Source organism: Ursus americanus, chromosome 24 (genome assembly GCF_024610735.1).
Source record: "Ursus americanus isolate L20-20 chromosome 24, mUrsAme1.1.p, whole genome shotgun sequence".
NCBI lineage: Eukaryota > Metazoa > Chordata > Mammalia > Carnivora > Ursidae > Ursus > Ursus americanus.
This window is the reverse complement of record NC_142150.1, coordinates 5,957,031-5,972,588: the sequence shown is the minus strand read 5'-3', so window position 1 is coordinate 5,972,588 and position 15,558 is coordinate 5,957,031. Positions and strand designations below refer to the sequence as shown.

Genomic DNA, 15,558 nt, shown 5'->3' with positions numbered 1-15,558 from the left:
ATCTTGACTCTGTTTTCTCATTTTTGAAATGAGGGTGTTGGTCTTAGTGACCACTGAAATTTCTTTCAGCTGCAGCAGTAGGCTTGAGCCTCTGAATCACCTGCCGGATGTTTCCCTTTTTTCTGTGTTGGCATTGGAAGTAGTTGTACTTTGATGGATATGGGAGAGAAATTTGGTTTTGAGTGATCCCTCTGGTACTATTCTAGGTGCTAAGCAACCTTGGAAAGCAGATGAAACATACACCTCTTACCTGCATAGAACAATGTGACTTCCATGAATGTATCTTAAGTGCCAATTTTAAGGGATTCCCATAAAAAATTATCAAAGACTTTGGTAGATAAAAACAGTGCAAAGAGAGAATATTGCACCTAATGCGATGATGTCTGTAGGTGTATTTCTGCCAGGTTTCAAGTGTGGATCTTTTTCTCCCTTATGAATATGCCAAAATCTTGCATCTAACAGTTCTAATGACATTTCCAAACCTCCCATTGACACACACACACACGCATACATACACACTCACAGTATATTATCTAGTAAAGTGGCTGTGGAATTAACATTTTTTCCTGGAAGGAAAAATATCTGATTTAATGACCAAATCATTTTAAGGCAGCACAACAGAATTTCACAGGAACTAAATCTATTTCTTCACACCGATCATGCATGTTTTACTCAAGCATTGAGTCATTAGCATGTTTATAATGGTTCTAATTTAGCACAACATTTTCTGAATTTTATCCTTGAGTCATTTACAAATTGTTCATATTGAATAAACAAAGGAAACAGATTGCATTTTATACTTAGTAATTTATCTGAAAGAAGAGGGGAGGGTTAATTGTTTTAAAGTTTTGGTCTGTTTGGGGAAGTGAGCCTGCTTTTTCATTGCTAGGCATAAATGCCATTTCTCATATTTTTGGGGATGGGGGTGCTATGGAGGAGTAAAATGAAAAATTAGGACCAGGACAAGATTGGCCACTCCCAGAGGGGAGTGTGGAGCAAAAGGGGAGCTGGCACGAGATTATCCCAAACAGTTGGTGCATTCCTTAATGATCAAGTGCTTGAGAAGTCCAGCTCTTCCTGGCAGAGCATCTGTGTTGATGTTTATATCATTGCCCTGCTGTATGGGAAAGGCATGCTTTCTCTTGCTGCTTGGCTAAAAATAGGATGGAATATAGCATTGTATGAGATATTTTAAGATAGCAAAAACATTTAAGAGGTTAAAGGTTTGGCTTTTGGATCAAAAAAGATCAGTGATATAACTCGTGTTTCTTGCAGACTGAATTTTATCTAGAGTTTGTCAGTGATTCGAACTCTGTTAGGCAAGTTATTCTAGGTTCATCTGGTGCAGTCTGAAAAATCCATTCTGCTGTCTTTTCTGTCAGCTTCCCAGCATGAAGAGCAGGCCTGAAAACAGCCTCTATTTATACCCCCTTGTTCGTATTTGGAAAATCAGTTGTTTCATTGGAGAGAGGGAGAGAGAAGGACAGCACAAGCAGTCGTCAGGGAGTGTGCTTTGTACGTTATAGTGACTTCAAAATAAAACTGGCACATTTTAGTGTCTAATTATTTTTAGTGAGCTTGGAGGGTTTTAATTAAAATTTAAGAGTGCTCTTCAAGCTCTCCAAGCTCCAATTTTATCCCACTGTATTGTGGAGCACTTGTCACTGTGGAAAAATGTACAGTAACTGGCATGTGCGTCTCTGTTTCCTAATGAAAAATGTGGGATGGATGATCAGCAGGAGTATAAATATATCTGTAGTCAGAACTCCTTGTAAACCAAGGTCAAAGGTACTTTTGATAAGTTATCATTGTTCTTGAATACATAGAAAATTTATTGTATTTGAAATGTATGATTTTTACAGTAAAAATGAAAGGAATTGATTTAATATTCTCTTAAAAGACTTCATAAAGCAGGAGGAAATCTGCATACTGGGGCAACAGTCATTGTTCTTCCTCACTAAAATATTTTAAAGGTATTTTCATGTCATGTTTCTAATGTTTTAGCATTTATAACTCTATCACTTTGAAGCAAAAGGAATAGTGTTTACTCACAGGCGAATTGTTTTAAAGTACCTGTGCCCTAAAAATTTTTCCCATTATTCTTTCCTATTCCCCCATGCTTTAGTTTTTTTTTTAAATTATGATAGTCACCATACAGTACATCCTTAGTTTTTGATGTAGTGTTCCATGATTCATTGTTTGCAATAACACCCAATGCTCCAGGCATTACGTGCCTTCCTTAATACCCACGCTTTAGTTTTAACAGTGATTTATTTATTTACTCTCTTGGACACATTTTAAATACCTTCACTTTATGCAGAATAGGAGTTAATACTGCAGTGGCTTTGTTTAACTAGAAATAATTTAAAATTGTTCCTAAGATACATCAAGCAGGTTAGGAAATAAATATCTCACATACTCTCACTTCAAATTTCTCTTGTATGGTGAAATTGTTAGCATGATAAAGCATTCTTGACTTACCCAGCCTGAAACCTAGATACTTGCGTAGCAGAAATGTTGCTTTGCAATCTATTATGTAGGATATGTATTAAAAATTATTTCTGAATTGTGTTTTTACTTTTCTTTAGAAAAAGTTTCTTGAAAAACTTAAATTGCAAAGAAAAAGAGAAAAACCAAAAACCATGTGACTGAAAATTAATTTTATATCCTTGATTAAAGTATAGGCAAGAATTGAAGTCCAGCTTTTGATTTTTGAGTCTTATTTTAATCACACTATTTACAAAAATTAGACAAGATAAATGTAATAGAGTCCTGCATTTCACTGAATATGTATTAGCTTATAGACACTAATTTTTTCAAAGTAAGATGAATTAATTTTGGCATTTTCCACTTTTATGCTGAAATATTATGGCTTACATTCTTTTAAATATGTACATATCATGGTGACATTTTTTAAAAATTTTGTAATGTTGTGGTTCTTTCTCTTAATTTCCAAAAAAGTATGTAGTTCCTCTCGTATTTTTTAGCTGAAGACAACTCAAAATAGTAAAATTTGACTAATCAAAGTAAGACATGCTATATATTGTTTCATGTTTTGAGAACTGCAGAACTACTGTAAGTATATTAGTTGTTTTCAACTCAGTTGTCTAAAACATATTTTTCTGTGTCAAATAATCCAAGAATATCTAGGTGATATTCAGTCCTTTCATTCCTTTTGGAATCCTCCATGACTACTGAGTTAAAGCCAGTCTGTGTGGTCTTATTCTTCCCCTGTACCTAATACAAACTGGGCTTCTTGACTTATTCTGACCTCTTTGGTTTTTGCATTTGTAAGTGATTGGAATGGGGTAAAGTCTGATCTGATCAATTACCTCCGTAAAGCTGGTATTGTCTTGTTAATGTAGTTGAAGAATGTGCCACGTAGAGGATGACTACATACTTTTAATTTGCGCCCTTACCTGGGTATTGTTTCGGAGTGGGAAATTTGAAAATGTAAATTTTCATTTACAACTTTATCTGCTACATATTTCCTCATTCCAAGTCAGAAACCTCTCAGTGGTGGCAGTAGTGTCCTTCCCTTGTGTGGTATTTGTTAACAATCTGTATCTCCTGGCCTTTTTTCCCTCCTCTTACTTGCTTTACATTATAGTATGGAGCATGCTTAATCCTAATTGTGGCATGCCCTTTGAGGTTTGGCAGTCAGATAATTAGGTGAGAAAGCTGAGAGTTTGTCAAGAGACTTCCTGAGTTTTGAATCTTCCTGAAATCTCTTAGAATTGAGATTAAATTGATAAGGCTGACTTCTATTGTCCTGTAGTTAAAGGCAATCAGTGATTGTTACTAAATAGTTTCATGAGTTACAAATATAGACATGGAAAGGCTGCTTTATTTTTTTCCCCTCAGTTTCTTCTACTGAAATGGGAACTCATATTAACTAGATTAACTCAGCATTACGGTGAGGATTAATTTTTTAATAGGAATGTGAAATGCTTTGATGTTATTAACCATTTTATTAATGAGTAGCTTTTATGCGAAGCTGTGTACACATGGTCTGATTTATGTTTGCAGTGTGTGTTCCTGTTGTCCATATAGTTCTATTTTTCTCCCATGAAGCTTCAGCATTCTTTTCCTGGAGCTCTGAAAGATTTCAGGTCTATTTATAGAAACGAGAGACATATTTTAGCCTGTTTTACATTTAGTGTGTATCTAATCCTAGTTTATGAACTTGCTCTGAATTTGTGATCATTACTAGTAAATTGGGCTTTTGTTTTTTACTATTATAATGTATGCTCTCAACTCAAATTTGAACCAAACAAATTAGACTTTAGCATTTATATCCGTGATTATCAGTTTAGTGCAATGTTACAACATGTATGAAAGGGTTAAAAAAGAAAAAGCACTAACAGAACTGGGCGGGATAGGAACTTGACATTTTGTTGATTGTTCTTATCCATGATCTGATGTTATATCGCTCTCTCAGAAATTTAAACCCGATTTGGGAAAAACTAATCTCTGTTATTTATGGCTTTGAGGATTTACTTCTTAACTCCCAAATTTAGTATTATCATTTTTATTACTTCAGCATAAAAACAAAATTTGTATAGAACAACGTATATACCTTGTTTTTGAATTTAAAATAAAAGTAGCAAGAGACCATTTTGGAAATTAAATGCAAACTGGTGTATGCATATGCACATAGGTCCTTTTGGAAGGTCACTCACTATCCAATTATTAATCATGATAGTAGATCATTTGTTGAAGCCTAAAAAAATGATTAATAGGAAAGAATAGAAGAAAAGGAGGTGGGAAAGATAGAGGGAAGAAGGAAGGGAATGGGTGGTGAGCTTTCACTGAATAGAATCAAACTGACTTCTATTTAGAACGAATTTTAGCTTCTGTGATAACGAGCTAGTACGGTTGGTGTTCTTCATCAGCCATTTCACGACACACTGATCTGGATTCCATCCATTCCTTGATTGATTGATCATGTCATGGACAAATGTTAATTGTTTGCACCAATACTTTCTAACGATGCAGTGGTCTTCTCATCTCTTACCCAAGGCTCACTGTCTTTTTCTAAAGCTTATCTAGTTTCTAAAACCCTTTAGATCCATCTTGACCTTACTGTCATTCTGAAAAATTCAAGGAGGATTTAGAAGTTGGAGAAAAAAAATGTAAGGGAAAATGCTAAACAGATAGGTACTGATATGGGAGAGGAAAGGCATTTGGATTTGGAGTAACTATTTTAAATATAATTTTAAAAAGAAGTTATCAGAATTTTGACACTTGGAATGTTAAAGTTTAATGGGAGTGTGCTTTGCACTGAGGATTTAGTATTTAAATCTGCATGCCCTTTTGGAAACATGGCCTATTAAGATTTGAAGCTTAAAAGATATATATAAATAGTTGTAAGCAGTAGCTGTAGTTGCAAACCCATTTGAATAGAGAGAAAAAATAACTCATTGAGAAAATTTTGCTAATTATTAGGACATTCTAAAATTTAAATTTCTGTAATCTTTATGAATCTTTATAGAAACAAATATAATCACTCCTATAATCTAGTATGTTATTTAGATATGCAGTAGGGCAAATAGTGTTTAACTGAGTACTTCCTTTATGAGAATATATATCTCTTTCTATATAAGAGAAAAGTTCTAGTAGTTTTTATTACTGAGGGACAGAGAACATCTTGACTTTTTTTTCTTTGGGTTTTTCTCTAAATGGGTACTTTGCAAAAATTGCCATATTTTTTTTTCTTTTTTAAAGGACTAAGTGGTTACACTCTGGTTGATTTCTTCTCCCTTGAAGATTTGTCATTCTTCCTGAAGAGCACATGAATTTTGCTTAGACTTAAAAAATATATCACCTGGATTAAAAGGAACAACATCTAAACTTAAACCTATCATAGGAAAGAGCCCTCTTTTCTGTCCTATCAGTCTAAGAAATGATAAATGCTGACTGAATATTAATAGAATTATATTTATAATACCAAGATAAAATTATTATGCATTATCTTTTTTCCTGGGACTAGTTCAAATAATCTTCTGGTAAAAATAAATTTAGTTGTGGTATTTTGTGATAGATACAGTAATATAATTGTCTGTATCCTAGGGTTAAAACAACAATGAAAAATAGCTTTGATGATTTTTTAAATGAGAGAATTTCTCCATAAACTGGCTTTTTGGATTTGTAATATTTTAACACTTAAAAAAATACATATGTAATATTTTTAATACTTACTTTTTTACTCTAATAGATTCCTCCTGCATGGAAAAACTACTTTCAAAAGATTGGAAGGAAAAAATGGAAAGACTAAATACCAGTGAACTTCTTGGAGAAATTAAAGGTACAATATATGAAATATCAAACATATCAGTGTAGAGAATGTTACTTTGTATAACAACATGCTTGCTGATCTCTGTACCCTAACGTTAAATTCTTACCTCTAATATTTGTTTATAAATGAGAAGGTAAATATATAGTGTGGCCTTGAACTTTTATTCTTTATAATGTTTACAGAATGAAATTTTTGCCTTCTCTTTTTATTAGTCTATAAACATATAAATTATAAGATAAATTGCTTCATTAATTTACTCAACAGAAAGGTATCAAAAAGAAACAAATGTCAAAAGATGAAGAACAAAATTAGTTAAAGATAATTTTAGTCTTTCCTCTTGAAATCATAATAATGGCTTAATTTATGAATCCAAATCATTAATTTGAATTTCTTCTGGTCCAAAAGGGTCAAGGGTAGCATCTATAAAAAGAGTTTATGGAATGTGTTGTACGTAATGGTTTATGGGTAGATTCTGAGGCTTGGTTATCTTTTTCAAGTCCTGGCTCTATCACTTACTAGCTGAATGACTTTGGGCAAGTCACTGAACTTTTCTGTGTTTCGAATTCCTTGTATCTAAAATGGGGGAGTAAGAGTTTCTATCTCATAGGCTCATTAAGAGGATTAATACAAGTAAAACTTGGAACAGTTGCTGGCACTTAGAAAACACTCATGAGGATAAATGGTGGTCACTATTTTCTATTAACATACCCATAGGATCATAGATTGATTAATTTCAAGCAGATTTCATAGGATTTAACTTTTCATGACCTCTACCTTGATGAGGATGAGCATCTTTAGTTCTGAAGATGTGTGATTGATGCTATTAGTTTGAAACATGTTAAGAATTAAGTTTCTATGTCAGTCAGGAGGTTCTTCTTCCCTGAATCTCTCTTGTTGATGCTTTTGTGGAGGAGTACTGCATTACTAGTTTTGGTATCATGAGTAGAACCCATGGTCATTAATTCTACCAGTTGTCTCTTACAGACAGTCGTCACTCTGATTTGCACTAACAATTTGGGAATTTACATTAGTTTTCTGAAGTTATCAAACAACTTTAGGTGAATCTTCTTATTGGCCATCGATAATGTCTCATTTAAGATAAACATCTGGCAGTAACTATCTGGTGAAAATGTTATTTTTAATTTATTACAGAAAATTGTCTAGTGTTCAGGCATGTTGTGTTCAATTCAGATGAAGACAAAAGGAAGTCATCTCTTTCCCAGGAATGATTAATAACTCATTCCATTAACTAATACAGTATTAAAATTAAGTGGAAATTGAATATTATTTTGAATTTCACTGCTTCTGTACTATACTCATAAAGGCCATTTGCTATTTTGGGGGAAAAAAAAAACTTAACTTATAACTGACGGGTAGAAAGAAAGTCATTAGTGACATATTCTCTATCCAGCTGCAATAACATGTTGTGTGCTACTTTGCACGTCATTCTGTGTTTTCTATCCTTTCCAAAGTCATTGGTTTTACAACAGTGAGAACAGAAATGGTTTATGCAAAGGCAAGCTTTTGCCAGCATGAATGATGGGGGTCTTGCTTTTTCTGAGCAATGTGGAAGCTAACATTTTATTATGTTATGATTCAGCATCAAGTTTTTATGCTTTGGGTTATCTCCTCCTTCTTGACCCCTTTTCCATCTTTCTTTATTTTTCATTCTGATTATGCATTTATAATGGAAAACTGTTCTAGTCTGAGATGGTCAAAATGTCTAAATCTTGAAAGCAAAAACACACACAAAATTGGGCTTTTCAAATTCTTTAACTTTCTTTCCGGATTCTTTATGTGATATGTGAACTTTCATTTGTGTGCTGCTCGGTTTTATAAGCATAGGAGGTAAGATTCTTACTAAATTTTTCGTTTTGATTTATTTTACATAATTGTCTCTTTTTACAACCTAGTATTTTGTCACTGTATTATACAGAAAACATGTCAATAGTATAATAAGAACTGAAATAAAATTTAGTTTAAGTTGTATTCAGATAGCCTGATACAACCACTGCTAAGTGGTTTTGGTAAAAACATGAATTTTTAGTCTAGGTGAGATCAGGCCAGTTAGTTGTTATCAACCTAAATTAGTTATAATTACTCTGAAATTTTAAAGTGATTTAAATACTGTCCTCAAGAAATATATACTACTGTGGGTTTTCAGTATTTTATATCTCAAGCACTGTGCATTTTTAATACCTCTGTTTATTTTTCCCTCATTACAAAATGTTGTAAGTGAATTTACAACAAATTCCCTGATTACATATTTATTGTAAAAAATATAGAAATACAAAATAAAATTAATTAATTAATTCTACCTATATTATGTTATATGTCCTTTCCATTGTTAATTAATATATATGCTTGTTAAATTTTTTTCCTTAAAATTAGAATCATCCTTTTCCCATCATTTTATAATCTATTTTTTCCACTTAATGATATATTGTGAATTTCTCTGTGATTAATTCATCTAAAATGCTATTTTTATTTACAGAAAATATTGCATAAAGTGAAGTTCTCATAATTCAACTGAGTCTTTTATTCAACATTATTTGTCATGATAAAGAAAAATTTGAATATGGATAATTTTTCAATAATTTTCAGTATTAATTAGTGGTTTTTTTCTTAGGATATATTCCTAAAAAGTGATTCCTGGGTCAAAACATGTGTTCTTTTTTAAAAAGTCTGGACTCATACTGCCAAACTACCCCGCAGAAAGGGTACGGTGTGCCGCTCTTACCAACAGTATCTGCCAAGTATCCTCTTGCCCTCAATGACAAGTATTATTACTTTAAAAATTTCTTGTTGGTTTTGATAGGGGAAAAGGATACACTACTGCTGATTTAATTTGAATTTCTTTGGTTATTATTGAGAATGAAGCGTTTGACATAAATTTACTTGTATTAAATGTCTCTTCCTTTGTGAATTGCCTATTTATCTTGTTTGTCCATTTTTCCTTTAAAAGATTTGTCTAGTTCTTATGGTTTTGTAGGACTCCTACTGTATATTTTAATAGTATTAACCTTTATCAGTCAAAGATGTTACATTTTATCATTTTCTTCTACTTTATGGTTTTTGTTGTCAAATCTTTCCCTCCCTTTTAATGCTCCTTAATGTTGGGGGTTTATTTAGAAAAGCTTCCCCCATTCTGCTATATTTTGTTCCAATTATTTGACTATATTTTTATTCATTTAACTCTTTAATTCCTCTTGAGTACATTTTGGTGTGTAATTTCAACTAGAGATACAACTTAATTTTTTTCTTAAGCTGTTAACCAAATATCTCTGTATTATTTATTAAATAACCCATTTTATATCTTCTGACTTGAAAAGAACATCTTTTATCATGCTGATTGTGTATTTGAAACCAGTTCTCAGTTTTCGGTTCTAGCGTATTGATCTATCTAAACTTTTATTAGTATTGTGCTATATTAATCACTGTAGCTTTATAGTATCTTTGAAAAGTAAATATTGTAAGACCACATTCATAATTTTCTTTAAGGTGTTTACATACTTCTCTAAAGTTTATTTTAGGCTTATTTCAATTTAATTGTCAATTAAAATCCCAAAACATTTTTGGAAAGGCTATAGGGTGAACTGACATCTTTTTAGTATTGAATCTTTTCATTCAAAATTGTTTGTTCTTTTATGTCCCTCAACAATGATTTGTTTTTTAAATATAGATTCTGCATGTTTCTTTTGACGTTTTTGCTATAATATTTAATATTTTTGCTTGCTCTTGTGGATGAGATATTCTTCATTCTGTTTTCTTTTTGTTACCATATTTAGGGATGCTAGTAAATTTTGCTGGTTCATTTTATAACTTTCCTCTTTATTGAACTTATTAGCTCTAGTCATATTTCAGCTGATATGTTTTCTCCTTTTTGGCAGTTATATGTCCCTTTTTTTCATCCCTTCTCATATTACACTGTCTAGAATATCAAGAATGATATTAAGTAATACACATGATGGCAGGTATTTTGTGCAGTTTTTAATTTATGGAATTGTTTTTAACATTTCACCACTAAGTATTAAGATATTTAAGACATTCTTTATTTTTAAAAAAAATTCTAGTCATAGTTTATAAGGAGTTACTATGAGAAATTACATTTTTTTTATGGCGTCTCTTATTGGTTTTGTTTCCCAAATTTACTGATGAAATAAACCCTGATTAGTCATGGTGTAGTGTTATTTTAATGTACCGAATAATTTTATTTGCTCCTATTACAGTTGTTATTTTTGTGTCTGTAATAATAAATGAGATTAGTTTGTGTTTTTCTTTATTTGTACTATCTTTGTTAATTTTTAGTACCAGAGTTCATGGTTGAATTGGAAAGCTTTCCCCCCTTTCCTAGGCTATGTAAAGTAGTGAATAGATAGCATGAGAATTACTTACTCCTTGAAATTCTGAAACAATATACTCGTACAACATCTAGGCCTAGAGTTTTCTTTGGTGACAATTGTTTTTTTTTTCTTTTTATATTTTCTATTTCCCTTTATGTCATTTTTTCTAGGAAAAAAGTTTTCTAGAAAATTGTATGTTTCACTGAAATTTTCAAATATATTAATACTGATTTAAAGTACAAGATCACTTACTTTAAGTTTTTTATTTGCTGTTATATATTCCATTTTAAATTTTGCATATTTGTGTTCTGTCCCTTTTGTCCCTCAATTTTACTTGCTAGTAGTTTTTCTATTTATCTCTCCTCCCAACCCCCCTGTAAGTATCCAATTTTGAGATTTATTTCTCAATCTACTGTTTTTCAGAATGCCATCTACTTCATCTTGGTTTTACCTATATTATGTCTCTTTTGCTTATTTTCCTTATACTTTTTCTTTTGTTTGTTTCTGATACCCTCTAAGTTCCTAAATTGAATACTTCATTTTAAACATTGTTTTTTAAATAACAAAGGTACTTTGGCCATGAATATATTTGTAGAAATAGCTTTATGCATCCCATAAATTTGAGCTTTTAGAATTCTCATAGTCATAATTTTCTAAATAGTCAATATTTATATTATTTTCTAACCAATCTTATGTTTATATATCCTTAAATTTACATCTTTTGGATTCAAGAGTAGAATGAAGCTGGGGAAGGGAGGAAACATTGCTTTTATTACTACCATTGAAAAATTCTATGTGGTGGGTTAGGTGCCTGAAGGAGAATTAAAGTGTTGGCATTAGAATGGTTAAGAGCAGTATTAAAAAATGAATCTTAAACCCAGTGAGCTTAATAGTACCACATATTTAGAAACAATACGTTGATAATCTCTTTAGAGTCTACTTAAAAAAAAAACAAAACTGCTGGGCATCTGGTGGCTCAGTCTGTTGAGTGTTTGACTCTTGATTTCCACTCAGGTCATGATCTAGGGGTTGTGGGATTGAGTGCTGCATTGGGCTCTGCGCTCAGCATGGAGTCTGCTTGTACCTCCTCCTGTGCTCCTCCCCTCACTTGTGCACTCTCTGTCTCTCAAATAAATATATAAAATCTTCAAAAAAAATAGCTTTCAAATTAAAATTTTAATGTCTAAATGAAGCAAAGCAATATTTCTGAAATCTTTCAATAGAAGTTGGAATATTGCTGAAGTTTGAAAAACACTGAATCATAGATTTTCAGTGGTCTGTATCTGGGTCTTGTCTAATATTTTTTTAAAAGAAAATCCCATCCTGGGGCGCCTGGGTGGCTCAGTCAGTTAAGTGTCTTCCTTCCGCTCAGGACATGATCCCAGGGCCCTTGGATCCAGCCCCTCATGGGGCTCCCTGCTCAGTGGGGAGCCTGCCTCTCCCTCTCCCTCTGCTGTTCCCCCTGCTTGTGCTCTCTCTCTCTCTGTCAAATAAATAAATAAAATACTAAAAAAAAAAAAAAAAAAAGAAAAGAAAATCCCATCCCTAACCCACCACGTTTCCATAAGTAGCCTCCTTTCTAGTAGCAGCATTTATTGAGGATAGAGTACTATAAATGACATAAATTTAATAGCAGTAATCTCAAAGCAATGTTCAAACCAGGTTAACATCATTACGAGTATTGCTAAATAACTATTATTAAGAGCTTAAATGAAATATAACATAAAATGATTAGAATTTTGCTTTGGTCATATCTGAAGTATTGTGTTCTAATTGGGGTGCCATATTTTTAAGGGATCTGTTTTCAAATTAGGATTTATCAAAAGTGCTGAAATGGTGACAAGTCTTGAACATTTAATATGACTAGTAATTAAAGATCTAGGGAAGTTTGGCCTAGTATAAGTTGGTGGTTGAAGTTTTGTTGAATAGAAGAGATTAAGATTTGTTTTGGGTTTTAGGGGGTTAAGGACATAGGGAAATTATTCTCAATGTACAAAAGAACTTAGGAACAATTAATGGCTATCTGACCTGATACAGCTGGACTGCATTAAGAGAGAGTACGTCAAATACACTAGGTGTTCAAGAAATATTTGTTGTATGAATGGATGAATTAATAAAATAACATCTGGAAATTTGGCTGTGGAAAATTTTAAATGGAGATGTTGTAGAGGATATTAGAGGGTATTCCTACTCCGGTGAAATGTTATCTTCATGACCTCCTAAAGTTTCTTCAAAAGTAATACCAGTGTTTACGATATTTTCTTAATTACAAGACTAATCTTTAAGATATTATCTATTTTCTTGCAAGAAATAATATCATAAGTACTTTTGTAAGATGCTTTATTGTTTATAAAGGAAACAAAGTACTAAACATCTATATTATTTTATTTGATTCTTATAACAATCTATTGAGGAAAATATTATTATATTGATTTTACATATGAGTAAAATGAGACTGAGAGAAATTAAGTGGCTTGTGTGGGGTCACTCAAGAGTTGTGGAGGCAGGTTTTGAGTCCTGCCTCTAAGGCCTCTGTTTAATGTAATATGGAGTAATTCTCAACCTCCTCAGAATCTTATACTTCTGCAGGGGAGAAAAGGGGAAGATAGACTTGGGCTGTTCCTCCCTCCCACAATATACAAACAACCAAAACAGTTGCCCTTTTACCCTTTTTTATGTAAGTGAAGCAGTATCACAAAGCAGGAAGGGGTATAGGTAATACAGTCTCTCTCTGTAGAAGCGTTTGTCTTGATATGCACCTGAATGTGGGAGAGGGGAGAATCATATGGTGGAAGGACAGAAGGTAAGACAGAATTACTGATAGGGTCCATAACCCATTTATATGTATATTTGAGTTGTACCAAAAAGTGAGGATGCCAGGATAGCTGTGGTTATGAAACATTTCTAAATGCAATGGTGACAAACCAAATGAAATCTAGAGCGTTAGGGAATCAGCCTCTGCCTCCATGGATAAACCTAATCTTCTGTGGTTTATGTAAGAGAATCTTAGCCAGCTTCCCTGTTTTGCACACATGGCCCTCTATGCTGTGGCTGGCATCTCCTTGGTGTGAAGGCGCCTCCCTGGGCAGTGTGCCAGAGAAACAGTAATGTTGGTTGTTTGAGTTAGCACAAACTGTTTGTGCTTGTGTTTGTCAAGCACACAGATGATACGAGAGACAAAAAAATAATTATGTGATATAAACCAAATAAGGAAAATAGTGTTTTCCCTCCTTGGTCATTTATGATTAATCGTTGCAATATTTACTTTTAGGGATTAAGGTAGATGTGCTTGTAGGTATACTCTGCCGCAGCTTAGAAAAGTGCCAGTCTCTGATAGGAAAAAAGTGGATTAGAAAAATGCTTTTAATGGAAAGTTCTACAAATGATTCCCAATGTTTTTCAAAGCCACTATTGAGAAACAATTGCTTATTATAGTTATTCAGCTAATATGTCTAAGAGGTTTGTTCTAGAGCCCCAGTGTTCCTGCCGTACTTCACTATTCAAGGGTTTAAGCATTACTCCCTGTTACTTCATCAGGGTTGTTATTAAGAGAAGTGAAATTAGGAACTGTGTTACATCAAACAGTACAAGCATATTACAGTTGTGCTTGGCACAAATACTGAATTAAAAATATGAATTTATTATAATATTGCCACTGTGCCAGTGAGAGCCTGTTTTCATTTTTAGTTTTGATTGCAAACATAAATCTCTGGAAAAGAGCACAGGAACACAAAAGTCATGGGTTTTTTTTTTTTCAGTGCATGATAGATTTTTGAAGATCAAATAGTACAGGTTATTCTTGAAGTAACTTAAGCAGCGCTGTTATCACCGAAGGGTCAGAATGGATCTCACAGCATTCCCATAGAATCAGTGTTCTGCATCCCGAGTTACCATCTTAAATGCCAATTCTCTTTCCTAGTTTTTCTCACTTTTCTAGTAAGTGCCTAAACCATATCTAAGTATTCTGTACTCATTCCATACATTGTCCTTTCTACCGAAAATTCTGTTTTTTAGGATAGTAATTCACAGTTACTTGTGGTTTTGGTTGTAGGCAATCATAGAAGGACTAAAGTGGTTTGCCAAGAGCTATCACTGTACACTTTATGTATTCATTTATAAATGAATTTTTCTTGAATTTCCATTTATAAACTTTACAGTAATTTCTTCATCTGAGGGAACTTGAAAAAATCTGGAAGTGTTTAGAGGCGAATCATCTGCCACTTTTCAACTTCTATAAAGTCAGCAAAGTTCACATACCTAGTGATTCTTCCTGCCGCATAGGAAAAAGGGTTGCAACAGTAATCTATCAATGTTTAGATACCATGTATTTTGAAAATTTTAAATTGTTATTTCTAAGACAAATGCTGTATTGCTCTAAAGGCCAGCTCGTGAAAGGGGTTGGGCGCACATGTAATTTTCTTAACTTTCCTGTTTGTATGAAATGATGTGGTAGAGTGTCACTATTTTCTGTATAAACTTTTGTAATTGTAGAACTTCAGAGTAACATCTAGAATCATAGAATCTCAGAAGATGAGAACTGAAGAAGCTTTGCATATAATGCAATCAAACCACTTATTTTCCATGTAGGAACCCCAATATCCAGAAAAGAAAAGGTACTACTTTCAATCACATAGTCAATTACTAAGGTGAAAACTTAATATTCCCTCAGAATAGCATGTTTAGCCCATTTCGCATAGTCTTTTGGTCGTGTTGTAATCAATAGTGAGTTATTATTTCTGAACCCATGAACTCCTTTTACTAACAGTAAATGCATATCACATCTAGTTTTACAGATATGTATGCATTATAACAGCAATACCCATAGTTTTTAAAATTATGCTACTTTGCACGAATGTAAACATTTCAAAGCTTTTCTTTGTACTCTGTCATAAACATCTTTTACTTCTTTTGAAGTCT

The 15,558-nt window shown here is 32.8% G+C and overlaps 1 protein-coding gene across 50 annotated transcripts in view; it reads left to right on the top strand.

Moving 5' to 3' along the window:
• SOX6 (SRY-box transcription factor 6) overlaps window positions 1-15,558 on the top strand; it is a 586,648-nt gene that overhangs the window by 325,492 nt on the left and 245,598 nt on the right. For all 50 annotated transcript variants that reach the window (XM_087855313.1, XM_087855321.1, XM_087855326.1 and 47 more), the window contains one exon: window positions 6,218-6,307. In XM_087855313.1, coding sequence (XP_087711439.1) covers window positions 6,218-6,307 — 90 coding nt within the window. The remainder of the gene's footprint in view (window positions 1-6,217; window positions 6,308-15,558) is intronic.